The following is a 26,469-nucleotide window of genomic DNA, read 5'->3' on the forward strand; positions in this document are numbered from 1 at the left end:
ATTTTTTCTCGTTTGATCATTTTTCGTCAGGTATTTTGTCACTTACATTTTATTTTTTTTTATAATGGCCTTATTTTTGCCTTTTTTAATATATTTATGATGTAAATATTCTGAAGCGTTACAATCACATGGCAGTAAAGATCACTGCTCAAGTGCAATGAAAATATATGTTACAAATTTTTGTTTTGTTTGAATTATGTAAAGAAAAAAATCCGCATCAGTTTATAATCTACTTGCGAAAAATTACTCAGAAAACGCTGACAGAAAAGAGATATAATGGCGTTTTACTTAAAATATTATTCGTGCGACGAATCAGTTGTCAAGTGTCAAAAGCAAGAATGTTGAAAATAAGTCACGATCTTCATGTGCACTTGTATGTTGTCAGTCAACATACTGAAAATCTTTGTAAAACGAAACTCGGATCAATACAGTCGGAAATGTACCATGGAGAAGAACAATATCGTGGACGTTGAAGTGTTTACCGGGAAATGTCGACGAGGTAAAATGGCAAACGGTGGAGAATTACGGAGCAGAAGCGCGAGTCTCTTCCGAGTGAAGTACAGCCAGACAGGACTGAAAGAGTCCTTGCTACGGAAACTCGATCCTGCGAGACGAAATGGACGGCAATTCCGAGATCCGCGAGGCAAGAGGAGTAGGTGAGTGTGCACATCGGAGTTTTCGATAACTACTATCAATCGAGATATCTGTGATAATATGGAGCGACGGGACGCGCGTGTGTAAGTGTTCGGTCGTCACTCGAACAAAGCGGCTCGCGTGATTGAGATGTCAGTTTCCCGGCAATGTCGACGTGAATCGCCCGCGGTCTCGAATATTCGCAAAAAATAACTCGATCAGCGCGAACTCGCGAGAGTAACTCGAAGAAACCCGCATTTTCTCTCGATCACTTCTTATAGCTTTGCTTGCACATGTATGTATTTTCTAAATTAAGGGGCGCGGCTGGCCCTGATCGATACTATTCTTTTAATAAGGTTTGTGCCAAAAATATATGACGCGTAAAAAAAAAAAGACACTTTCAGCGTCTGTGCGCGCGCGTGTTTTGCAAACCGACGGTAAAAAGATTATTGTCGATCGATGTTTAATTTTAAATTTTTAGCAAAGACTCTAATCGAGTCGCAGCTTTTCTATAGTCAATCAAGTTTTCTTCAACAATCATGATTGCGCGTATAGATTCTCTGAGTGCTTGAAGAGATGCCGCACGATATCCGCTTTAAAAATCTTGAGCGATATGACGAGCGGAACAGTTCCACTAATGCGCTACGCTAGTGTAAACTTGTAATTATAGTGACAACAGTTTCTGATAATTTTCCTCTAATAATTTTATCTGTTGTACATTACGGAGGTATAAAGTAGTAATACAAAAATTCCTCGTTTAAAGTGATAGATAATATATGAATTAGTAGTTGTGTGGTGCTACATAACACTCTTTAACATCTGCAACAAGTCAGGATTAACGGAAAAATACTTTTGGTAAATTACCAAATTACTTGGTAAAATTAACTGTTTACTTATTCAAATGGAGAATATTAGAGATTTATTTTTTTAATTTTCGAGTTCTATCGGAAACACGTTATAAAATTAACATGGTTATTTTTCTGTGATCGAACATATTAGTGAGAAATAACGCGTTCACACACTTTGTTTTTAGAATTTTATTACAATGAAAATAATTACATGTGCGAAATAACTCATGAAATAACTCATTTTGTGCACTACTTCATCAGAGAAAATTAGAAGAATAATTCTTTCACGGGGTGTCTGTGAATAAAACAAAAAAGTGATTATGATACAGCTCGGATGGACCGTGAAAACTCGATAGTGCACAAGTATGAATGAATTGCAAAACTCTGGAGCATAGCGACGGATAAGTTTATGAATCAAGATTCGTGTACTTAACGGATTTTGTCGCGATGAACAAGATACTTATCGGATGATCGTGGCAGTGATATTGCATGTGACGTCAGTAAACGTGATGGTGTATCGCAGCTGTCGATTTGAATTCGCAAAGGGCCCGTTTTGATTCGCGAGCCACCGCGCCGTCTTCTCATTTGTACTCATGGAATACTGTAGGATTGTCTTGCTGACAATCTTATGGCTGATGACACATCGGACGGAAGGCAAAATGACGTGCCGCGAAGTGCAGCTGCATCGCGACTGCGAGACTTTGTGCACCACCAGTCGCGACGGTGTTGTTTCTTGCGAGCTGAGAGTCGCTGTGTTACTCGCGGCAGATCCGAGATTCGATATTTCCTTACCTAAGGTTCTTCCGGTACTCGGTAAGAAGAGACGCATTAACAAACAGAAAATCAAAGAGTCTCGTGTAAACGCTCTTCATGATTTTAAATGTTGATTTTTAAAAAATAAGATATAAGCGTAAAGTTCTGTTTTTAAATTGTTTTAGTAATGTGAATAATTACAACGTTATCTTACTTGATTAAAATAGCAAAAAAGCTTCAATCTATAAAATATATATATATATTTTTTTTATAAATGCAAATGTTATAAATTTTTTCTACGTATACAGGAATACTTTATTTAAACAATAAACAAAATTAAGAGGAAGACTCTTTTAAGAAGTTTCGAAACAAAAGAATAAAATCAGAAAAAAATATAACCAAAGAGATTGCAGGAAATGTTTCTTTCCCCTTGTACAGATTTAGCGGTATATGAAGCGAGATCGCGAAATTTATTGCCCTATTGGTTGAAATTGAAGTTTCTAGCGCAAGACGACCATTGCGACGCAATGTACGCGCAAACTGGCGCGATTGACAGTTATTCTCATTGCGTGCACTTGTTCCTCGGGCCGGCATGTGATTATTGCGTTGGTATGTTGCTTTTTTTTATAATTTTTTTATTACGCATAGTAAGAATATTTTTCTCTTCGGCATTGTCTCAATCATTAATTCATCGCGCGTGCTTTTTATAGCGGTCGTCGGTAGAGTGGTAAAATTTTTCGGAGCCCCGCTAATAACCACAGGAGGCTTTACTTTTGACTTTACCGAGAAGAAGGTCGAATGTAAAGACGAATATTTCATGACCACAAGAATCGGAAATGTAGCCTTTAGGGACATCGCAAAATTCTTTATATCCATAATAGATCGGTATGTGAAAGTAAACTTTTACACAATACATACATTACTGTTTATACTTGTGTGCAATATGTTTTATTTTTATTTAATCTCTACGTTAGTTACAAGTGGCGTAAGGTGCATCTGTTTTACGCGACGAACGGACAGAGTCAAGTTGCTGGAAGACACACGTGTCAACTCATGATGAAATCAATAGTGGAATTCATCAAAAAAGAGCATAACATTACCTACGGTACTTTCGACGTCGAAGCTACAACTCCCAAGGATTATCCCGAGGCTTTGAGAGATCACGTTGGCAATTTCTACAGCGGTGAGTCGTTGCTTTTATTATCTTGTGTCTTATTATTTAAATCGAGAACTCTATGTGCGCTTTATTTTTTCGAAATACAGCAAGAAGATGATTTAGAACGAGATAAACCGCGCGTGTCACTCCACAATGTGTGCAAATAAAATAATTTTATTTAGAAAATTAAAATATTCAAAAGTCTCTTAACATCAAGATATTTAAGAATTGTTCAAGAGTTAATTAGCGATCGCGCGATATATGTATATACATTCATACATCAATATAATTATCGCGCGATATCAAAGCCGTTCTTCCTCTTACAAAACATATCGCACTATCGAATTCAGATTAAGGAGATATTAATCATCGTTTTCTCTTCTCGTGTGTGTTTATTCATATTTATCGCGTACTTTTCTTTTAACTGATCGCGCCGTAGACAACGACGCTCCAAGTGCTGTAAACAAATATTTAAATATAACTGTCGTTATTTTATTAAAATTAAGTAACAAAACGCGTATGATCACAAATCGCACATGTGCGATTAATATGCAAACATCATCAGACACGAAGATTTAATACGCGGATATCATCTGATGTGTAAAAAATTATCAATTACGAGATTCAATAATTGATTGATTCAATATTCCAATTTGTTCGTATTTTGATATGTACAAAATTAACACGACTCTCGATATCGTTATATCTTATTTATGACAAAAGAGAATTATTTTTAATGGCAGAATGTTTGAAGTTTTTATGTCATATATATTATATATAGGAAATTATTATACCTATAATTTTTTATATCACACGTATATACTAATTGCTTAACTTGTTTCTCTTTAAACTATAAATTCGACTATAATCAATACACATCAAGTGATATTTGAAAGGTAAGGCAATCTGTCTAGTACATTAATCATCTCGAGAGTTCCACTATAGAGTTATAATCTCCGTCGTTTTCGGGAACGCGATCATTCTTCTCTTAATTCCAGACGTAATAGCGATATAAATCTTGCGAAAATACATATTATATACATTTAGCAAAAGTAAAATTGCTTGTTCGCGCAGACGGAAATTAATTAATTTTGTAAAATTACTAGTAAATATGTTGTAATATATTATTATTATAATTTGATGGACAATAATATTTGATCACAAAATTGCATATAAACGGAATACCAAATACAAAACTTTATATTTCTTCAAGTAGGAAGAACAAAAATTAATCTGTCAATAACGTTGTATTGCTTGTTAAAAATATCTCTTCAGCGCGGATAAGAAAGTATTTGCGTAATTTTTTGTTTAATTCTTTTTAATCATTAGCTGAACCGTTTCCTTATCATATCATTTTGCACGTTATCGCGTAACGTTATCATGCTTGGACATTTCTATTATTGATATCTTCTCACACTGCCTACACGTCATTATGTCTATATTTAAACATTTCTTTAGGTGAACTTAGAACAAGATATTATCGACATCTATTCAAAGTGTTACAAGGATTTTGGCTCAGATACTTGTTTCTGCGTTTGAAGATAAACTTCTCAGAGATGATACATCGCGCACATGATACGTTGCGTTGTGTACACCTAGGGTGTATACAACAAACAAATTGCAAAATGTATAAAACTGCGTAAAAATAACTTCCGATAAATAATTGCGTGTGTGCATGTTCTATGCACGATTAACAATTAAAATAAAAATATCAGTAAAACACATTTTTTGGAACGAAGTATTTAGAAAGGTTTATATTTGACACACTTGAACACGATATTGATTAATAATTAATCAATATTTCGCGAGTATCAGAATATTTTATCGACCGTCGAAAGTATCGTTCTTGCTACTCAAAATTCGTGAAGAAGATCTTACGTCGGTAAAAATTGTCGGTATAGTATTTTGCAAAAAAAAAAAAACAAACAAAAAGTATATAAATAAAATATTATTGAAAAACTCAGACAAATAAATAAAACATTGAACGTACAGGTGTCGATGTGAAATATTAAATGAGTGTAAGACTTTTATTATAAATTATTTTATTAATTGGCACGCAGAAACAATTCTTAAACAATCGTTTAGATGCTTACTTTTAACATTTTAAGTATCTTTGCATCGTCTTTTGAATAGTTTAGAGATAACATTGTGGAAAATAACACCTCAGGTAATTTGTCTTAAAGTTCGGCAATATCTGTCTCGTTTTACGTTATTGTGTTGTGAAAAAAAATATCTTGTTCTGAAAAATAAGAGAATAAGTTTGGGAGACGATAAAGAACAACTTTAAAGTGACATATATTCTTATCACTCTTGCTCGTATGTCATCTTCATGCAAACGAGCAGATATTTATTATTACCGAATCGTCGTCGATAAATTATACATAAAATATTTCGCTGATAATGCATATATCATTAAAACATACAGTAAAAGATGTACGTACAGGCGACAATTTTTTTTACGCATCACGTGAAAATTATAATTTAATGATATCTGCGACGATATACGAGTGTAAGATTTATCAAAATTAGTAAACAAGCACCATCGAAAGTTACATCCTTGATAAGAACATTAATGAATGTTTTTCAGCTATTCTAACTTGTCATAAAAGTAAAAGATTTGTACATATAGCAAAGAGTTTGAAGAAAAGTATTTAACGTCTGCAACAGACTTTCAATGTCTTGAAAGTTTTTGTTCATGACGCAAACGTTATGAAGAAACAAAAATACTTCAAAACTTAGCTATACTTTAGTTACCAATATATTTTCACATTGACAGTCTTTTAGTTCAATTAGAAAGTTATTTTGAACGATGGTAGAGGAAACTACTCAAACTGCTCTTGCGCAAATGACATGTTCGAACAGTTCTTTCACTTTTTCAAGACTAAGACGATCAATCTCGGCAGAACGGAGAGAAACGCGCACACAGAGAACACGCACTCAAAACTCATGACAATCTTGCGAAAAAATCTGTACAATAAAAAAAGTTAAATTTTTTCTATAATATTTAAATATATATAATTCTTTTGCATATGAAGAAATATAGATTAACGGTAATTAATTAAATGACATAAACATAACAGAAACAGAAAGTGATTAGTACGTAATAGAAAGTAGATTTAGGATACATAAATGTTTGACGATAGCAATCTTCGATTTATTGATAATTTTCACTCGGTTATTGTCACGTAACATGATTTCAGATACTGTGAAATCTATTTTTTTTTTTGCTAATATTTGCACGCAAGTACAGTGATGTGTTATCGATAAAAGCGCGCGATAGCGCAACATCGTCCCATATTATATTCTAGCTGAGATTAGCACTTTCTTATTAGCAGTTTTTAATTTTTTGCAACTAGTTCAAGCAATAAATTCACGTTTTTTAAAGATACAATTTCTGTTTTTATCAAGAAAATCAAAGCCTTGATAGTTATTTCTATATATAGATATTATACTATATCAGTATAAATAGATTATAATCTATGTAAATATTTTATATTTTTGTTTCTACCAACCCTTTTTCAAACTTTGTCTCAGCAAATAAGCATTTTACACAATCTCTTTCAAGTAAAATTTACTCACAAATTATTTAGATTTTGTTCACATGAGGAAATTTTGTTTTACATGAGGAAATGTTATATGACGTTTATTATAAATATTTCATTAAATACACGAGTGGCACGAAAACTCGAATATTAAGGATTTTCTTCTCAAATGATTTTTTTCGCGTGTTTTGGGTCAGCGTATCAGATATTATGCATAAATACTTTGAAAACAGAGATAATCCAAGATATATAGGCTTTAATATCAACTCTAATAAACACTCCGTAGCTCGCGGCGATTCCGTGCGAAATGAAAGGTGTGGTGTGCACGGAGAGGGTTACACGAGGGTATCGACGCATGCGTCTCGCTCTCACGCTGTCTACCTCGGTGGAGGCGCGCACCGACATCCACCTACTACACGATAAACCGAGTGGCGGGACTTGCGCCCGCATAGAACGAGCGGATCGCGCTATGTGGGGGTGCGATAAAGAGGCAAGGCAAGGATAGAGAGATCGACAGATCAGAAGATAGATAAGGAGGGAAAAGTGCGGAGGGGCGGCGAGAGATCGAAGAGAGAAAAAGAGAGAGTGCCGAGACGACGGGAGAGAGAGACGGGGTGAGACCGCGAGAGAGGAGAAGAGATGAGGATGGAGAGGAAGAGGAGGAGCGATCGTCGACTTCGGTGGGCGATCCGGAGCACCGGCGCTTTCCTTCAGCTCGCTCTCAGTTTGAATCGTGCGCTCCGAGCTTGCTCCAGGAGAGCGCAAATCAGAGAGTCGCGGGGGATCGATGATCGAAACGATTGCGTCGCGATCGATCTACAAAAAATTTATATCTAAAGAGCAACACTATGTTTTTAATGAACTGCACGTAATTTTCAGCCGCTTCGATAAATAAGCAGAGCGAAAGAATCGCGATCGGCCGGAAAATCGATCTTGATCGCGACGCTGTTACCGATCCGAGATCACCTCCGAGTGACATCGACGCGCACAACACGTGTTTCGTGATGCGATTGTATGAAAAAACGATGATCGGATTATTCGTGTTCGTTGGTGTAGTTAGATCTAGTGAAGAAGTTGATTTGTTGTTGAAAAAACCGTCGGAGAACGTCGCACAGATGCGTGATTTTTAGCGATATGTTACGATAGTGAACAATATGATTCGGTACGTGTATGTATTTTGCTGTTAAAGAAAAGAAAAAAAAATTGAGAGGTCACTTTGGTAAGATCCGTGCGGACGTTTTTCTCTGTCTGAGATAAAAAGCGCAATGATATCTCGTAATGTTCGGTCGTGCGTGTGCTGTCTCTCTACCGGTTCTCTTCGACTGGAAAACACGTGACGGTACTCCGCCGGGCTTTCAAGATGCTTTTCCGTTTATGCGAAAAGTTCGAAACCGATTTCTATGTGACTCGACTGTTTGCTTTCAAATAACGAGCTTCAAAAATTGATGGTACCAATTATGACAAAATGTTGAAATTCTTATTTGCAAAAAGTGTAAAGTGTATCTTATAAACTATTATAATTGACAAATAAGGTTTATTTTATTTGTTTGATTTATTTCAAGTTTCGTTTTTGATTGCGCAGAATTTTTACACAGGAAGTGCGAGTAAAAAAATACCGACTTGATTTTTCTTCTCTCTTTATTTGTTTTTGAACTCTTCGATTATTATCACAGCTCGCGCGAAAGATTCTAAAACCACATTTAAAGATTTCTGGAAAATGTTAACGGCGCGATACTAGAAACGTATTTATCATCTTGGAGAGCGCATTTCGCAAAGAAAGCTCGCGATCGGGCTCATCACTTCCATTCGGTCTGCCATCGCTTCCGCGTGTTATCTTTATCGATTTTCACGTGTTATTAAACGAATGTTTGAAATCGCGCGATCGTGCAAAACGGTTCTCTCCTATTTTTTTCTTTGCCGCGTGAATAGTGATCGTACGCGCGACGCGAGTCGTAAAATGTCGCGCGCGAATATAGTTCTTCCCGCGCGGAACTTGTACGAGAAAACAGCTGCTGTGGCAATAAATTCTCACGACCGTCGCTTTTTGCTTTGACGCTGGCTAATATCGGCGGCGAAAAACAAATACATTCGTGTACACATACTGTACTTTGCTCTTTATGTTAAGAAATACCTTCTTTTTTCTCGTTATCGTAAGATGAAGAGCGAAACGACTTCTCTACGATGTAACGCGCGTTCGGCTGATGCGTTGCAGTTTTATTCATTATGCGAATTTTATATAAATCTTTTTATCACACACGCAGCATGAAAGCTTCGGAATGGTTCGGTCTGACTCTCTTCTTTCGCGAAAGGATCAGTTCGTGACTTTCATACGTAACCAACATATTGCATAATAAGGAAGCTCTGATATTTCAACAGCGCTTCGCGCGAATATCAAAGATGCACACCGATAAAAAATCAGTGCTGAAATAACTTTTTTATCTAATACAAATATTTTAATCAATAACCAATAAAGATTGAGTTTTCGAATTACTTTAAATGTCGCTTAGATAAAACGTCGCTCTTATTTACTTTTTTTTTTGCGGAATAAAATATCTTTTTCTCTCAATCACAATAGAATAATCTCCGACGACGGGTCCGCCGACATTGATGGTAGTTTTTAGCCGCGCGTTGTAATCTCGCAACGAAACGACGCCATAAAAGCTATGAAGTTTAGCCATTTGATATTCTGCAAGGAGAGTTAGTCTGCTTTCTCTGTGACTCAAATGTGATTGCGCGTTGTGAATGCATTCGGGATGTTTTTCAGTCATTTAAAAAAGAAAAAAAGTAGATTCGTCGGCAATCGAATCAATAAAATCAGCACCTTCGTCAGGCCTTGAGACAACGCGATTAAATTGTCGGCGATATAACATCGTATTTTCCGACCTTGCGTTCAAATCCTAAGCAAATCAAGCTTATTAGCGCGAAATTCTACGGATTCTCCTTTCTTATCTCTATTATGTACATACAGTAAATCTCGTTATAAACGCGTCCTGCAAACCGTTCAGGAATCTCATGCGCGCGCGCTGTACAAAATTGACCGTGAAACTCGAGCGAGACTCGCGCCGCCGGCCGACGCAGCGAGCGCAATTCGACGCAATGTAATTATAATTGAATTCAGTTTCACGTTTAAAACCGTAAGATGCTGCGCGGTGCCGAGGATAAAATTGCGGTAAACAGAAAAACACAAAAACATCCCTTTAATCAAGAGAAGCATTTTTTGCGCAGCCGACGCTCGTCTTTTTTTTTCGTAATTCCGCGCTTGTACGCTTTCAAGTTGCGGATCGGAAAAACGAGAATGGCAAAATGTCACGGTGTGACACCCATCTCGTTATTCGCCGTCTCGTGGCAATGCAGTCGAACGACCGAAGTTATTCAAGAAAACCTCGGATTGCATTCGTCTCGCATTGTACGTAAAATACGGATATGTGTAAACGCCGTTGTGGTGCGATTTCTCGTTCGAAGGGTACGTGTACCCTTGAAACGAGAAATCGCACTGAATACGAATGTGTACACACATACATACACACGAGCTACGAAAACGACGCGAAGGCAGACTCGTAATACACTTTTGTGCACTTGACACAAACGGGAAGAACACAAGTGGAAATGTCTGCCGTTGAATTAGATGGGACGCGGAGCCATGAGCGAGGAAAAAAATATTCGTTTCACCTTATTATCTCTGTGTATTTTCAATTAAAAAAACAAAAAAAAAAAACCGCAAAGTCTGTAGAAAATATTTTGTATATCTTCTTAAAAGGACTAAAATAACTTTAATTAGCGTAGCTAGCTTGTTTACGTGTCCCGGTTTTGTTAAATAATGGTGTGGTATACGAACCACGGGTTTTGGTTATGTCCGAGACAGTATGATACAGGATACTTCCGGAGAATCCGCGCGCGCGTGTTTTACTTGAATTTAAAGTTTATCTACGGGGAATTGAATTTTATCACAATAGAAAAACTGTAACGTAATAAAGAACGAGAAGTAACGTATGATCCAAAAACAAAAAATGTGCGACACGTTTTGTGTACACGTTTTTGATGTACGTTCTTTATAAAACATGTACACCTGTGTATTCGCGAGAAAAAACTAGGAAACTTTGCAATCATATGTCTCGATAGAGAAAACGAGAATGCAACGACAACAAAAAGTGACAACTTTTTCTTCTTTCGAAGTCACATAGCGTCTCCTTTCGAGAATTTCTCAAGTTTGCTTCGTGACATTAGATATCTTGCTCACAGTCATCATATGCGATGTGCCGAGTTGCGCGACGACAAAAGTTTTGCGAGAGGAATCCCGCAAAAGCACAGGAGTTGTCGAGGTCCGAGCGCGACAAATATATGAGACACGAGAAATACGACACACACGATGAAGACACATGATCGCGTGAATTCTCTTTTCGGCTTTGCGTACCTCGAGTGAAATGAATCATTTTTGAGTGATTTTTAGAGAGTGTTTTTTTTTTATCGTGCTTATTCAGTTCTCTTTGAAACGCACCGTCTGTAGTTTATGGGCAATATCTTTTCTATAAATACGCATTATAAGGGATGCATTAAAATGCAAAAACATGCATGACGCTTTTAGTGGCCGGAGCGGATCAAATGCACATCGCGGCTCTATAATATGTACTCCCATCTCTCCCTACGGAGAGAGTGGCTTCAAAATGTACCTAATATTATTTATATGGTAATATTATTTATATGATATGCGCTGTAAAGTGTCACTAAGTGATCGGTTCACGAATTATAGTTACGCGAATAAATCGCTAAAACAAAAAGTAAGTGATTTTAAATGAAAAAATTAATACAAGTTAACGTTATAATACAAATTGCTCGTTGTATATCGTACAATCGTGTGAGAGAACTTCAAACGCAAGATATTCTGTTATCACTACGTACCGCGCTCTACCGTTTCTGATTAATGAGTTTATTCTGAAGACGTAGTCGTCAAATATTGACGCGAAGTAAATTGACGATGTTTGTAAAATAAAACAAAAGCAAGCAACAGAAGCAGTTTCGAAATTCGAAACTATGCGTGCACGCAACGTGTGCATTTATTCGATGTGCGTTGCTCCTTTTGAAGTGTTAACAATGCAGATTCCGAGAGTGAACACTTAGGTGTAGAGAGTATTCTCATTCGGAGAATGTGCACAAAGCTTTCGACGATCTGCGCATTCGATATGTTCGCCGAATGTGGAGGATAAAGTTCACGCGAGCAAATATATAAAGCGGACGCTTTACAGGCACCTGAATAGCTATCTTCAAACACCATCGCGCTATCTCGTGATTTCACATCGCCCGAATCGAAGCATTGCCGATTCATTACGATTTGCGTATTGTTCCACGTGTTTAATTGAACGCCAGACGACGATGGTTTGATTAAATTTATTCATAGAAAACAGCAGGCGAGCGTTTCCCTGCGTTATCGGTCGAATCCACACAATGATCGTAATATATTTACTCGGTTGATTGCATCCGTATAGGAACGATGTGAGTTCCGGCGCGGTGGTCTTTAATAAGTCCCGTCAACCATGATTTAATTAAACGACGCATTGCCCGGCAGCTGCTAATTAACTCACCCGTTTGCGAATTTCCGATGATCCCGCCGTTCTCTCTTAGAGTGAACTTTGGCGCGAAATCCCGACAGTTTGCATCGGTAATCGCGAATGAGAATGTTCACTTGACGAAGAAAATCGCAAATATATATGTAGGTATACGTACAACGTCGCGCCGCCGCGTGAAAACTGTCACATTTCTGAAATAAATCTGCGAAAACAATCTAAAAATACGCTATCGCAAATTTAATACGAATCCATAAATAATCGCGGCAGTAATTTCAATCAGAAAGCAATATTGCGCGCATAATTATCATATAAATTCTGTTTTCTTCTTTCATTTTCATCTTATAATTGGATTGTTATATTTATATCGCAAAAGTGTGTGCAAATAGAATTGATTTTAATACGTCTAGTGATTTTGAACGCGAATACGAGATAAATGATTATTTGAATTACATATTGCTCGTTTGATGCGTACATCAATTAACCAACACACGTATGAGGCAATTATTAACAAAATAGGCTGATGCGTATTTGCAATAATGCAATAATATTTAGTATTACGCGATCACGTGTAGAGTGCATAGAAATCTCGTTTGAGCGTATTGAAAGCAAAGACCTATCGTTGTATCAAATCATAATTATTGTAATGAGTTTTGACTTTCAATTGTTGAACATTTATATTTGATAGAAGATAACGATTTTGCTGAAAAGTGACAATTATGTTTATCTCTTTCTCTCTCTCTCATTATTAAAAAACTTTATTTTCGTTACCAGATCAAAACTTTTGAGTGAACAGAATATAAAGAATTTAGTTTTTTTTCAAGTGCTCTATATTTGCCGCCTCTTTTTCTGTTTACTATCGGTTCTCGTGCTCTTTGCAAAAGAGCTCGTCTCTTTTCTCGTTAGATCTGACTTGCTCACTTTTTCTTGTACTGTATCCGAGTTATCTTCCAACAGACCGTTTTTCTATCTCTTTCTAAAAAAATTACTCCTGCAGGCAGAGATACGTCATAACTTATAATTATAAATCTCTTTCTAATGTACGCAAGGGTTTTTACTTTAAAAAACGTTTCATGAATATCGAAGACGTTTCAGAGAACCGAGAGAATTCGATAGAGCTCGCCGAGTTGTGCCACTTGTTGCAGTATCGTCCTTTTATGTATAATTCTTTTTATAAATAATTTGCATTAAGCGTAGCCGCTCCTATTTCTCTTTTGATGAATTTTTAATAGGATTGATATTCGATATAAAATATTATTATGCTTGTTTTAATTAATTCTTGTTAAACTTATTAGATTTATTTATCTCTTGTATCTTCTTTTTGAGTATTAAACTTCATCTCAGAGAGAATTAAAGCATAAACGTTAGTTATTATAAATATAACCAAATTTAGTAAGGTGAGATTCTGTTGAAACGATTATTTTTATTGATTAATTATGTGTTGTTTTGAAAATGTTTCCAAGGATTTAAAAATAATCGTTTTATAATGTAATAAAATTAATTCACATAAAATAAACGATATCTAATTGATAAAAAAAATGAGTGGCAAATTGTGCGGAGGATGTTCTCGACACGTAAATCTCGTATCTTGTATTTCTTGTATCTTGTATCTTGTACTGTATCCGAGTTATCTTGTATTTCTTTCGCAAACCTTTTATGAAATATGCAAATATGTAAATATTTGATACACTTTGCATATTTCATAGACGATACACTTTACATATTGCTTCAAGATCAATGTTTATCAATGCGAAGTTATTCAATTTTGATGCTACTCTTATAACAGTGAGATTTAGAGAGAAATTGCTTTGGATTACTCGACGATATCCGCTTTGACGGAGAAATCTGGGTCGAATTCGGGTTTTTGTGCGCCACAATTAATTCTCACTCCGACGAACGACTAACACGTAAATGAAATCATTATCGGTTCGTATTAGGAACCCACTGTGAGCGTCATTTTCACGTGCCTTATCGTTGATCGCGAAGCGAGAACACAATAGACCGAAAATCGTCTCGCTCTCTATGTCCGTTCAGAGATCGATCAATGCCGTCTCGTGTAACAAAGTGAATGAGCGTGAAAGCTCACTAAACATCCAAAGGCTAGATAGCTACACTAATTTCTCACGTATCACTGGTCCACATCACCGTTATCAATGTCATTCAAAATCTCTTGAATGTTAGCGTATCTTTTCAACATACAAGATTGATACGTAAAATACGCATACATTGATCAAATACAGAAATAGTGAACTCAATTATTAATAAAGAAATGAATATTTTATTTCGTGAATTTATGTAAAATATAAATATACGTCTTTATTATGTGGCTATGTTGGCAAGGATTTTACGTTTTAATCTGCATATATATAAATGACACATGTGATTTCAATAACTAAATTATTGGAAAAGTTTATAAAACATTTGAGAAAATTTAATTTAAATTTTGTTTCTGTTTTTGATATTGTATATCGTAAATATAAAATATATTAATATGTAAAGTTTAACTATTATACGTCAGAGAATGACAACTCTCTCTCTCTTATATTAACAAAAACAGCGTTATAGTTTTGTTAATCCACTAATAATCAATCTTTTTATTAATTTGAAAAAAAATATGTTTTAAAAAATGTACAAGTACGTAGAATAACTATCGAAAAAAAAGGAAAACGCTTTTTGTAACAAAAAAAATAAAAAAAAGAGGAAGCATAATAATTTAAATACAAATCACGTATTATCCTTGATACGTTTTATAAAACATTGACGGTAAAGTTAGATTACGTTTTGCCATAGCAGCTGTAAGTTAAAAGTTACATGATGTGAGTCTGTCGCGTACTCGAAGACACTTTGACGTGCACGGTCACGTACGTCCTCTTCACTCGACTCGTGCTGTCTCGTGTAATAACATTCTTCCATCCCTAATTCAAAGGGTGCGTTCCATTTTGCAGATCTCTCCTTTTTGCACGCGCGCCGAAAGCCTAGCGCGGAAATCGAGAAAAGCGGGGTACGAGAAAGATGCCACATAGATGGCGTCTTTCACCACTCGTATCCTCATTACTTTTCCGCAGAGTGAAAGGTTTGTAATCGTTCAGAGACGTTCACACAAGTATCTTGTTTTTGTGCCTCGTTCAATAAACAAAAAAAGAAAAAAAACAAAATCTCATCTTACGCAGCGTTGATTGGATTGCAACAATCTCTCTCTCTCTCTCTCTTTGATAAAACACACGTACATCTCGATTAATTGCGAGTCATTGCGTGTAAAAGTTATTTTGATTGCATTATTTATTGCAAGTTGACATTATGTGAAGAATTAATGTTTAATAAAAATAATTGAAACTACATTAAATATAGATATATAGAGAAGTTCACTATATAAACGTATGAAACGTTATTATTACTAATTTTACTTTAGTGACTATTTAACTTTTTATATATTCACGCGCACGCACACACTGTACATATTTTTAAAAGTTTTTGAAAATTCAATTTGTGCAGGAAAATGTGAAACTTTTTCCAAATTAATTATAAAAAAGCTTTCTTTGTACAAATGCATTTTTTCCTTGCTCCGGATATTAATCGATTTAAACACATGAAAAACATGTTCTGTTCTCCAAAAAACTAAATTATTGTAATTTAATTATAACAGTAATATATAACAGAGTATAACGTTTATATATATTTTTTTTTATAATAAATATGCAAAAAATATGTTTTAGTGAGATCAAATCAAATTTGTCGGTTGCAGAAGAGCTTTCAAGCTACATGTTTTTGTTAGCAAGACAAAACATGATTTTGCACTTCTCTTTCATTATGAGAAATTCGAACATGTCATATCACAAAACATCGGAGAAACGTTAAGAACGTGACGGCGATTCGTTATGTCAACAGTAAGGAAATTTCGTTCGTGTGTTTTGAGAAATGTCCTGAGACAATGTAAACCATTCGTAAATTATATTTCAAGTGTAAATTAAATAACAATATTGCAAACAAATGTCAAAGAGAGACACGATGCAATGTGTAACATAAATATTATATTATAGAATTATGTGTGCGGTAACGAAGCTGTTCGAGGCAAATCTCTTAATTTGTAATTTCGGATGCCTCTTGCAACCAACATCTTCGGAGAGTGCGATCCTTAATTAGTGAAGTCATGATGTTCGGGACTTCTAATGATTATCGTTGCGTCGAAGTTAAATTGGAACACTTTGAACCTTCTAACGAACCGTTCTGACGAAGACCGGTATCTCGCATTCAGACGAGGACGCAAAATTATGTACAAGACTATTTTCTGACAAAGTCATTAAAGACGACGGCGCGTGTCGGTATATACATCGTGAAAATGAGAAACGATAGGCAATAATATTACGCGTCTGTCAAAATAGCGGAGAGCCATCTGTGTATCTTTCGCTCCCCTTTCGTGTGAGTGCGAGGAAAAAGAATAATATTATTTTTTTCCGCAGTGTTGTAACATTTGATAAAAACTAAATAACGAGTTTGAAGATATTAAACCCCCAAACATTTTACATTCTCGCTTGTTACTCGCTTGTTACCCCATGTTAAGTTAACAAGAAAGATCATATTACTACGCGCGCTAATATGTGAAACGTAACAATGTAAGCGTGAAATATACTCGCGGAACGTTCGAAGTGATGTCAAAGAGACAAAACTAGAATGTGGAAAATAGCGCGAGTGACTCTCGCGTTTCCACTTGCGCGACCGACCGCAATCCGGAAAATGCGCCGGAACGTATAATAATTACACGGATAGAGTTCCGGCGGAAGATAAAACGGCGGTGAGATATAACGTGCGCCCGTGGCGCGATGGCGTCGCGGACAAGAAAGCGGTGCGCGTGTGATGTTTTGGTGCGACTAATGTTGGTATTGTCGGGTTTGTGCGCGGGTCATTGCGCGGATATTGGCGCGATTGTAACGACTACGACAACGACGACGACAACGACGAAGACGACGGTACCGGTCACCCCCGCCGTCAGCCCGAGGGAATGCGTCGGTGTTACGCGTACGTCGCAGTTTAAGAACGAAGTGAGACTGGCGGTGATCGCGCCAGGCGATCCTCATCACGAACAGAGTTTGCCGAGGGTACTTCCGGCGGTGCTATTGGCGGTGAGATACGTCAGTTCGCCCAAGGGACCGCTACCCGGATGGCACATCAAGGTGGACCATCGCGACTCGCACTGCTCCAGCACTTACGGGCCTCTAGCCGCCTTCGAGTTTTACATCAACCAGACGGCAGGTCGTGTGATGCGTTTGTGCATTTTTCATATTTTGCTTTCCCGGTTTCCTGCTTTCATTCACTTAACTTTTATGTCGCGCTGCCCGCGACGTAATCGAGAAAGGAACACGGCGGTAACACTAGAGTAATACCGGTCCAGCATATTGCATACACGCAATTTTATGTTCAACTTTTATTACGGTTTAAGCGCTTTGTGAAATAGAGTTTATGCGCTACGAGTGTTCATTCGAAAGGATTCAGTATGAAATATTTTGAAAGTCGAGTAATCCGATAATTGAGATTCGATGTAATGGCTCGTAAGAGTTTACGCTAATTTGTGCATCGTAATATTTCAGGAAGTAACTTATTGCAAAAAAAGCTAACTTTTCTCTGAAACTCGCGCCGGCATTCTCGATTACGTTCATCGGGCTGCACTTTTAAATCAATTAGTTAAATCGTTTTTTTTTTTTTTTTTTTTTTTTATTATGGTCGTTTTTACTTAATCGTAAAACGCTCGAGAGTTCATCGGGGAGGTTATAAATTCCAAGATAAAGTGGAACGTAAGAGAGTCAGTCGAATAATAATTGAGCTGACGGGGAAACACGAGCGCACGATCATAAAGTGCAGTGTATCACGCGGAAAGTCGGGAGGCCCATACATCAGGAAAAGTGATCTGTAAAGTTAGTCGCGCTCTCAAGTAATGCTTGGGTTGCCACGAAACTCCGAGAGAAGTCGCTAAATGCATTTTCCCAGGTGGCTACCCACCACGTGTGATGCATAGAGCGATTTTATATTATTTATTGCAAACTCTCTGAAGCGCGTCGTCGAGCTTCGAAGATGTGAAATATGCGGTTAAGTTCGCGTCGTGCACGTGCGCGTATCATTGACAAGTTTCCAAAAAAGCATCGCTGTTTTATTTGTTGACAGACAGCTCTTTGTTCGGAGAAGATGCATTCGATGCTTGCGGTTATTGAAATAGAGAAATTGTCGATAGAGAAAAAAAAGAAAGAACGCAAAAAGCACTCCTAACAGTCACGACGATTACATGTTTTCCTATTTTCTATTGCCATAGAAAGGAATTAGATTGACGTGTGTGTGCAACGGTATAATTAATCTATTCGTTTGTCCGTGGCGAGCAACTGAAATTTAAGGATTTTTCTGCATTTTTCTTCTTCTAATATTATAAATAGAAAGAAACACACACACACACGCACACACATGTTGTTTTAATGACAACAAGAAGTAAGAAAAACAGAATCTTTTATCGCAAAAAACACGCGCGACCTTGTCTATATATAATACAGTTTTAAAAGTATTTATAATTTATGAGACATACGCGCGAGACAAGAGAGTGTGGTAATAAAAAATGAAAAAAAAAAAAGATACAGTAATAAAATTCGCGTTGACGGATACGCATAAAAATACGTATGCAGAATCGCGAAGTAAAAAAGTTGAACAATTTGCAATAATTATTTTTCACGCTTGTTGTTCGAAACTGTTGTTCGAGAGATGTCAGAAAATCGAATATGCAGTTCGCGTGCGCCGCATATTGTTTTTCTCTTACGGACGTTAATTAAACGATTTATCTTGCGAACGATCGCGTCGTGAAAAGACGGCGCATCGACCCCGCGGCACGTTATCGTCGCGGCCGCGAATTCCTAGAATCGCGTGTGGCTCAATGCTAGCCGAGCGTGTGGCTGCTCATCATTGTATCAATTAATCAGCGACGATGTTTCTCCGAGGGCCCGATACGCAGCCGTGCGTTGTTTTAATTGGGCCCTCGTCCCTCTATAAGTCGTTAAAAGCCATGCCAGGCGCGCAGCCGTCTTGACAGAAACGCGCCTATTTTTATGAGGGAGAGCTGACGTCAGAGTTTGTCGCTACTGCTGGCTGTGTCAATTTGCAGCTGCAGCAAACCGTCGAACGAGAACCCAACGACGACGGTGTCTCTCTTCTCTTTCGTCGGTCAGTCAACCAAAGCCGATTCTTGTCGCGAGCTCGTTTTTTTTTCTTTTTTCTCGTCGACACTTCGCTTCGTTCGCGCGCGCATCCAGACTCTGTTAAATACCAGTTTAATTCGGCTTAATTAGTCCCGTCGTGCCGATGGCTCGGTCGCCTCCTCGGATTAATTGACCTCCGAGTGCCCTTCTCGTAACGAATCATTTACTTTCTCAGGAGTGCGTGCGATCGGCGATGAAAAAATGTCCTTGCGCGTCTCTGTTCGGCCGCGCGGGATAAGTTTTATACTCGCTAAATGGCGTGAAACACCAGGGCGTACATTACGCTTATAATCGACGCCAACGGAATCGCGTCGATTATTTTCATAAAGCAAACGATCCCGAGAAAGATTTTGATTCGTCGCAAGAGAGCAAAATGTTCAAATGACTGCATAATTGCTTGTTTGTTGATAATGAGATTTTCATTACAAGTTTATTCTCGACGAGAAAGAGAGAGAGCGTATTTTTCGCCGCACTTTTTGTGTTTAGTTGATGGCTTATTACAGCTTTAATTTTCGTGATATTTATGTAAGTTTAATACTGTTCAGAATCTCTTCACGCTTGTGTTTTTTTTTTTTCCACTCCGGCGCGAAATTAATTAAAATACTTGTACTCGACGCTGTTCTTTATCCAATCGTGAAATTACCAGTAGAATTTTCGCTCTCGAATTTTGCGTATTACCTGTGATTCTCTACCTTCCATTTCAATTACGAAACTTATCAAGAGATGGATTTGAGTGGATTAGCTCGATCCGCCAACAGAAATTTCACCTTTGATTCGAGTAAATATATACGTACATATAACACGCGCCCTCGTATCTCGACTCGGACAGGAAGTTTTCCATCGGGATATTTTTGTAAGAATTTTCAAGCTGAGAAATACAGGGTAATTATCTCTTTTTTCTTTTTCTTGCCTGGTCTTCTTTACTTAGCCGGGCTAATGCGTCTGTTAAATACAAAGCACTCGAGGCGCTTAGCCTTTTCATAATTTTAACAGTTACTTACTCCAGGATAATTAGTTGAATATTAAGTAGTTGCAATAAATAACTCTTGCAGTTGACAGTCTTATTTCCTAGAAAGAAAGACACGTCGAGATCTTTAGTATTGTACAATTTTTCTACTTTGTAATGAGAACGAAAATATTTTTAGTATCTGACAGTTGTGAAACACACATAGCTATTGTAATAATATATTTTGACACAATCTGTGAGTTCAAACTTTTTATAACACTTAAATTATAATATTTAAACTAAACACATTAATTAACTTAACAGACTTAATGATTTAACTTTCTTTCGGAGACTTTTTCTCTTGATATTAAAAATTTTTGAGAGAATTTACTTGAACAAAAAACGCCTTTAATAAATAATGTTAAATAATATATGCAGCCGATTATACGCTCCAGATTCGTGTGACGTGCGACTATAAATAGGTTCATTAGAGAAAAAATCGTAATTTCACCAGGCGTGGAAGTCGTGAACCTCTTGGTTACGACAATGAATTTAATCTCCCTTTGCTTTTTCCGCCTTCTTTTTTTTTATTTTTGAAACTTACTTATTTTGTCTATATAAGATCGTAAAATCTCACACGAACGGGAATTTATTTTCTTTTTATACAGAAGTTAACGATATCTAGAAGAAAAGTGACAAAGCACGACATCTCCTTGAATAAATTCGCACTTGTATAAAAATTTGTTTGCAAGAACTGCATGCAAATTTGTGGTCGTGCTGGTTCGCGGGATCATCGACCGTTGAATACGTTACGAAACGCCATTGTGAATCACGCTAATATATACTACGCTGTAAAACGTTGTTATCTATCCGTCGGGACGATAATGCGATGATACTGATAAAAGTGTAAATTAATAATTCACCTGTTGATCAATTCGCTGCGAAATTCAAATTCTTGTTCGTATATATAATGCATTCTACGGCTTTTGTATATTCCGTTTGAAGTTTTGCTGTCGGTGAGCACAAGCGGAGAAAGAGAAGAAATGTATCTCTTAGTTTCTCAGACTGCCACGTTCTTTTGCGAACATTTCGACGCGCGATAGTGGAATTTACCGAATGATTATTCATGATCTCCCGGAGGAAACCCGCGCGTCTAGAGGCCCGGTAAATTTTGAAGGTGGAAATCTTCTCTAAAGGAAAGGAAATCCACTTTCCGCGCGAAAGAGAACGACGACGACGCGTATAGATAGGTTTTGCATAAAGTACGCGATAAAAGGTGTGCAAGCTGTGGTAAGCGCATCCGCTTTTCTTACGACGCTCTGTGTCGGAGGTTTCTCTCTCGCCGCGCTATATAAGGGTCGGAGACTACGACGTAAATTGCTCTGTTTCTTTCTCTCTCTCTCTCCCTCTCTCTTTCTCTCTCTCTCTCTCCTTTCTCTCTTTCTCTTTCTCGGAATCACATTTTTTTGTCACTTTCTTTTTTTACCTTTTCTTATCCTCGCTTTTTTATGGATCCCGACGGTTGTGAAGCTCTTGCCGATTATCGCAAAAATAACGAGATTTCGTGTCAAATTGAGAGACCCGAGAAACCTCCCGCCGAATAAATCAAAATGAGCAATTGCGTTTTTTCTATTTTTTTCATGAATTTTAGCGGTTAATATATCAGTCTTCATGAATATTCACTCTATGTAATTTTATCGTGTGAGCGATCTGTGTGAAATTAACGTAAAAAGTGTCGACGCGTGTATTGTGTTTTAACACCATTTTCTCTTAATGAGAGCGTGCAATTTGTTTTAATGACGTGCAATATGTATTCTCAAAAATACAAAAAAATTAGTCCGTACAGTATATTAATATAAATAACGAGAGAAAAAGAGATATTCGCACATTTGTGTAGTTCTCATACAATTTACGTGGTTACTGAACTGCCGGTTCGAGTAATCGAACAATTTTCTCTCGTGCGCGAGACTCCGGTAAGGAGAGAAAATGGATGCGGAGTTCATCCCACGTAAGGCTTAGCCCGTGTATTTCCTCTTTAATCACCATGATTGCCGGTTTAAATGGAAAAAACGAACGATTTCAATCGGCGCGGCGGCGATAAGTGGGTCGAGGTAAAAGCGGAACGAGAAGAGAAAAGAGGGTGCAGTAGAAATGGTTTAATAGGCGAGCTCAATGCGCGACGACATGTATGTGTTCTCGATGTAATTACTTCCTTGGCGTTTCCAGATGCCGTTCGTTGTCGTTGATCGTTTTTCTCGAGCGGTCGTGCTCGCGAACATTATTAGTTTACTCATCTTATTTTTAAAATTGCTACCGCAAAAGCTTTGATTTGCGCTGCGCGTTTGCCTCTTGCGCACTTTTTATGTGACGGGAAAACGTACGTAATCGTTTTGTTGTCGAGGACGCGCGCTTTTGGGATTCGACGGTAAGTGCTGTTCCGACGCATAGTTGAAATTTGTTTTTTCAATTGTCGCACAAATCACAGACCCCGTTCGCTATTCAAGTTACAATATTTTATCACTCTCCATTATCTCACGCGAGAGAATACCCATATGTGTGATGTGCGCGCACATATTTTCCGTAAACATTTGTGATTATTTAGCGAACATAAGAGAAAGAGAGAGAGAGAAAGAGAAAGCTCGTGTTTTATTTCGCGAAATGTCTGTTATGTGTCGAATAATCTTTCTTTATATGACAATTATCATTGCTACTCATTCAAAGAAAAATAATCCCCTACGGAAATAAACACACAATCTACGTCATCCGAAGTGTTTTATCCGCACATAAATATTATTAACAAAACTTTTGTTCTATTTTGCCGTTCGCGAACTCGAAATCTCGATTCAGTATCAAATCGATCGATTAGTATTCTATTTTGTGCGCATTGTTGCGCATATAAATAAAAATACACGCCTCCCTTATGAAGGAAAACAATTTTTATGCGATAAATTCTCGCGATAAATTTATTGCGTATCGGTCCTGCGACAGAATCTCACGTGTTTGCAAAAAATTTTCTTAGACGAAAGGTAAAATCGTGTCATTTTATCCAGGTTATTCCGAGCGCGCTTGTTGCGCCTGCAGTCGCAATCGGCCTGTTTATACGAGACGCGGCAATAAATCCGAGCTGATCGAAACAGGCGGAAGTCATTAGCGTTCCCGCCGCGACGCTTCGGGCTAATGTTCACCTGGTGATGAACGCTTGTGTCCTGTTGAAGCTTCAAAAACAGGTCTGTCTTTTGCGACGTGTTAAAAGTTGTTTTGCAAAAATCTAAGACGCGAGCATGTTTGTAAGCACCTTGCAAGATCGGATTACAACGTTGTCGTATAATCGTCGTATTTATTCTGATGTAGAACACGCACATTTTTGAGATCTATTCGAAATCATTCTAATATAAAATCAATAACAACGCAGCAATTTAATAATTCCATGAAACTCGGCGCAAAATCTCTCTCTCTTTATAAGTATATCGAATAAATTCCTTTTCTATTTGCAAAGCACATTTTGCTTTCTCACGAATCCGCATTTCAAGATAAGCGTCGTTTCTTCCATAATGCAAGTTCGTGTGCATATATGTAGGTCGCATTGATGAAAGTAAATGAGTTTAAAGCACCTGAAACTGAATTGCAATTGCATAAAAGTATCCGGCTCTAATTTGCATACGTATTGTAGCGCAAGAAAAGGTCTGTTTTATTCTATACGTGTTACGTATAAGTAATAATCAAAAAAACCAATATTGCATATAAAGACAAGTGTGTGACACAGGGGGTTTGCCACGTGCGTGATGTATAATAAGCTACGTTTATTCAAATCACATACACGCGTTTTGAACATTTTCATATTCTTGATAATATATTATTCGAGAATAAATAATCGTTGGTGTTTTTACGAGATCTTAAAGGGCGATAGGTTTGTGTATTCCGCTTACAAATATGCAGGTTCACGCCGATCGAAGCGAAGTATTGCTTCGTGTTGACGTTCATCTACATACAAGGCGTTGTAGGAGGAAAAATATTTTTATTGGTTCCCGAAAGATGTGCGGTCTTTTGCTTTTGCATATACGTATGTGCTTGAAAAATGGCAAAGGATGTAATATGTCTTGACTGTACGCGGTGGTCGATATCAGACGCGTTACCGAATATGTACATACAGTATATCTTGTATGTTAAATGGATAGGTATTATCTCTCTACCCGGCGAACACACGCTATGCATGTGTACAATGCGAGCGCGCGTTCATCTTCATCAGTGAACACAAAAGTTTGGTTAATGAAGATGAGAAAGCGTATTTTAAGTCTCGACTTTAGAGTTCTCTTCGTTCGTTGAAATTATTGCAACAAGAGCAGAGATGCAGATGCGATCAATTTTGAAAAACATGCGCATTTTAAAACATGCTTTCATTCCTTTGACGTATTTTTTAGTTTAAAACAATTTAATCTTGTTTCTTTTTACCAGAAAAATAAATGTTTTAAATTGACCGAACTTTTGTTTTAAACTCGAATTTTTCTAGTTTGCATACTAATTTTATTATAATGTAACTAAAATTAGTTTCTGGTTTCAATGTCTTCTTATAATTTAAAGAATGGAAAAGTTTTTCTTTTGTAACCTAACCTAATCTATTCAAACCTTGAAACTTGAACTAGATGCAACGGAATTTTTTTCGCGCTTGACAAAGTTTTCTGCATCGTAGAAGTTGCAAAACTTCTTCCTAATATCATTTCAGATGTGATCGTGTATATGTATACTTGGAGTTTATGTATTCTTCGTGTTTATGTATTTCTTTATTAAAATTATGTGAATATTATCTTTTTTTAGTATTAGATGTGCAAAAAATATAATCAAAAAATGTGTTATTCATTATAAAGAAAACTCTAGAACGTTTCTCAAAAAATCTTTCTCTCTTTTTCTTTCTACGTATACATATAAGTATATATGGTATATATATATATATACATATATATATATATATATGTATGTGTATGTATATAGTTAATCTAGTTCAAAGGAAAGAAAACTATATTGATGATCTTCTTCCACTGTGTTTTGCATAACAAGACAGTGCATTTGAATGATACGCGGGCGTATTTCTCTAGCTCGTTGACGACAAAGAAAAATCGCGAAGTGAATCGAGGCGTCTCGCTACAGAATGCGAATTCAATTTTAAATGAGACTATAGACACAATAGATGCGCGTGCCATTAACTTTGCATTTCTCAAAGTAATATCCAAAATAATAACAAGATTTTTGTTAAAAAATTTTGTTGTAAACACAATATTATACCGATAATACTGCTAGTATTGTTAGTCAATGTACTGAGTAAAACTTGCAAAAATGATTATTTTGTTGTACATTGTGCGGATACAGAAACGGAATCCGTAGCCGCATTGCAGCAGAGTTATAAATGTGAGGTGATGATCCGTAGTATTATCTCCCAACAAAAATCAAGTAATAATGAAATTGAATTTTTGTACTAAGTCCGGGTTCTGTACGTGATGGGAATAATCTTATTCCAAAGCCAGTTGAGCATTTTGTAAGCGAAACGTAGGCGAAACGGAGCTTTGCTCTTCACTGTAAGATTTGTAAGGTTGACAGAAGGTTTGTTGTGTGGATATACATGGATATACCTACGCATTTAGAGGATAAGCCTTATATAATATATCACTTGTTGCTCCATTTGGGCGAGTCTAAAAGTGCGCAAAAAAAAAGGAATATGCGAAGGAAGATAACCGACCCTGTAATACTGTCGATTTTATATCAAAATATATGAGCCGGAAAGTGCTACGGGCGATACAGGTATCTATCTCTTATAT

The 26,469-nt window shown here is 36.9% G+C and overlaps 2 protein-coding genes across 4 annotated transcripts in view; both read left to right on the forward strand.

The window, feature by feature from the left end:
* Nucleotides 1–758: 758 nt before the first annotated feature.
* LOC109860933 (atrial natriuretic peptide receptor 3) lies at nucleotides 759–7,502 on the forward strand. 2 transcript variants are annotated; one of them, XM_020440363.1, is made up of 5 exons: nucleotides 759–2,294; nucleotides 2,673–2,843; nucleotides 2,945–3,119; nucleotides 3,209–3,417; nucleotides 7,219–7,502. In XM_020440363.1, the coding sequence occupies exons 1-5, from the start codon at nucleotides 2,075–2,077 to the stop codon at nucleotides 7,353–7,355; spliced, it is 912 nt and encodes a 303-aa protein (XP_020295952.1). In that variant the 5' UTR covers nucleotides 759–2,074; the 3' UTR covers nucleotides 7,356–7,502. The 2 variants fall into 2 exon arrangements, with proteins under 2 accessions (XP_020295952.1, XP_020295944.1); XM_020440355.1 differs by lacking the exon at nucleotides 7,219–7,502 and adding an exon at nucleotides 4,849–5,038.
* Nucleotides 7,503–7,631: 129 nt separating this feature from the next.
* LOC109860905 (atrial natriuretic peptide receptor 1) overlaps nucleotides 7,632–26,469 on the forward strand; it is a 78,233-nt gene continuing 59,395 nt past the window's right edge. For both annotated transcript variants that reach the window (XR_002250899.1, XM_020440324.1), the window contains exons 1-2: nucleotides 7,632–8,094; nucleotides 16,528–17,737. Coding sequence is in view for 1 of the 2 variants with exons in the window: in XM_020440324.1 (XP_020295913.1) it covers nucleotides 17,308–17,737 (430 nt within the window). In the remaining variant the exon portion in view is untranslated. The remainder of the gene's footprint in view (nucleotides 8,095–16,527; nucleotides 17,738–26,469) is intronic.

Source organism: Pseudomyrmex gracilis, unplaced genomic scaffold, assembly GCF_002006095.1.
Source record: "Pseudomyrmex gracilis isolate BER0280 unplaced genomic scaffold, ASM200609v1 scaffold_8, whole genome shotgun sequence".
In the NCBI taxonomy this organism is placed as follows: Eukaryota; Metazoa; Arthropoda; class Insecta; order Hymenoptera; family Formicidae; genus Pseudomyrmex; species Pseudomyrmex gracilis.

Excerpts from the sequence above, each read along its gene's own strand:
- LOC109860933 (XM_020440355.1), top strand. The coding sequence starts at position 2,075 with ATGGAATACTGTAGGATTGTCTTGCTGACAATCTTATGGCTGATGACA. Across the intron at positions 2,295-2,672 it reads TAAGGTTCTTCCGGTACTCG|ATTTAGCGGTATATGAAGCG; the intron begins GTAAGAAGAGAC and ends CCCCTTGTACAG. Across the intron at positions 3,418-4,848 it reads CGTTGGCAATTTCTACAGCG|GTGAACTTAGAACAAGATAT; the intron begins GTGAGTCGTTGC and ends ACATTTCTTTAG.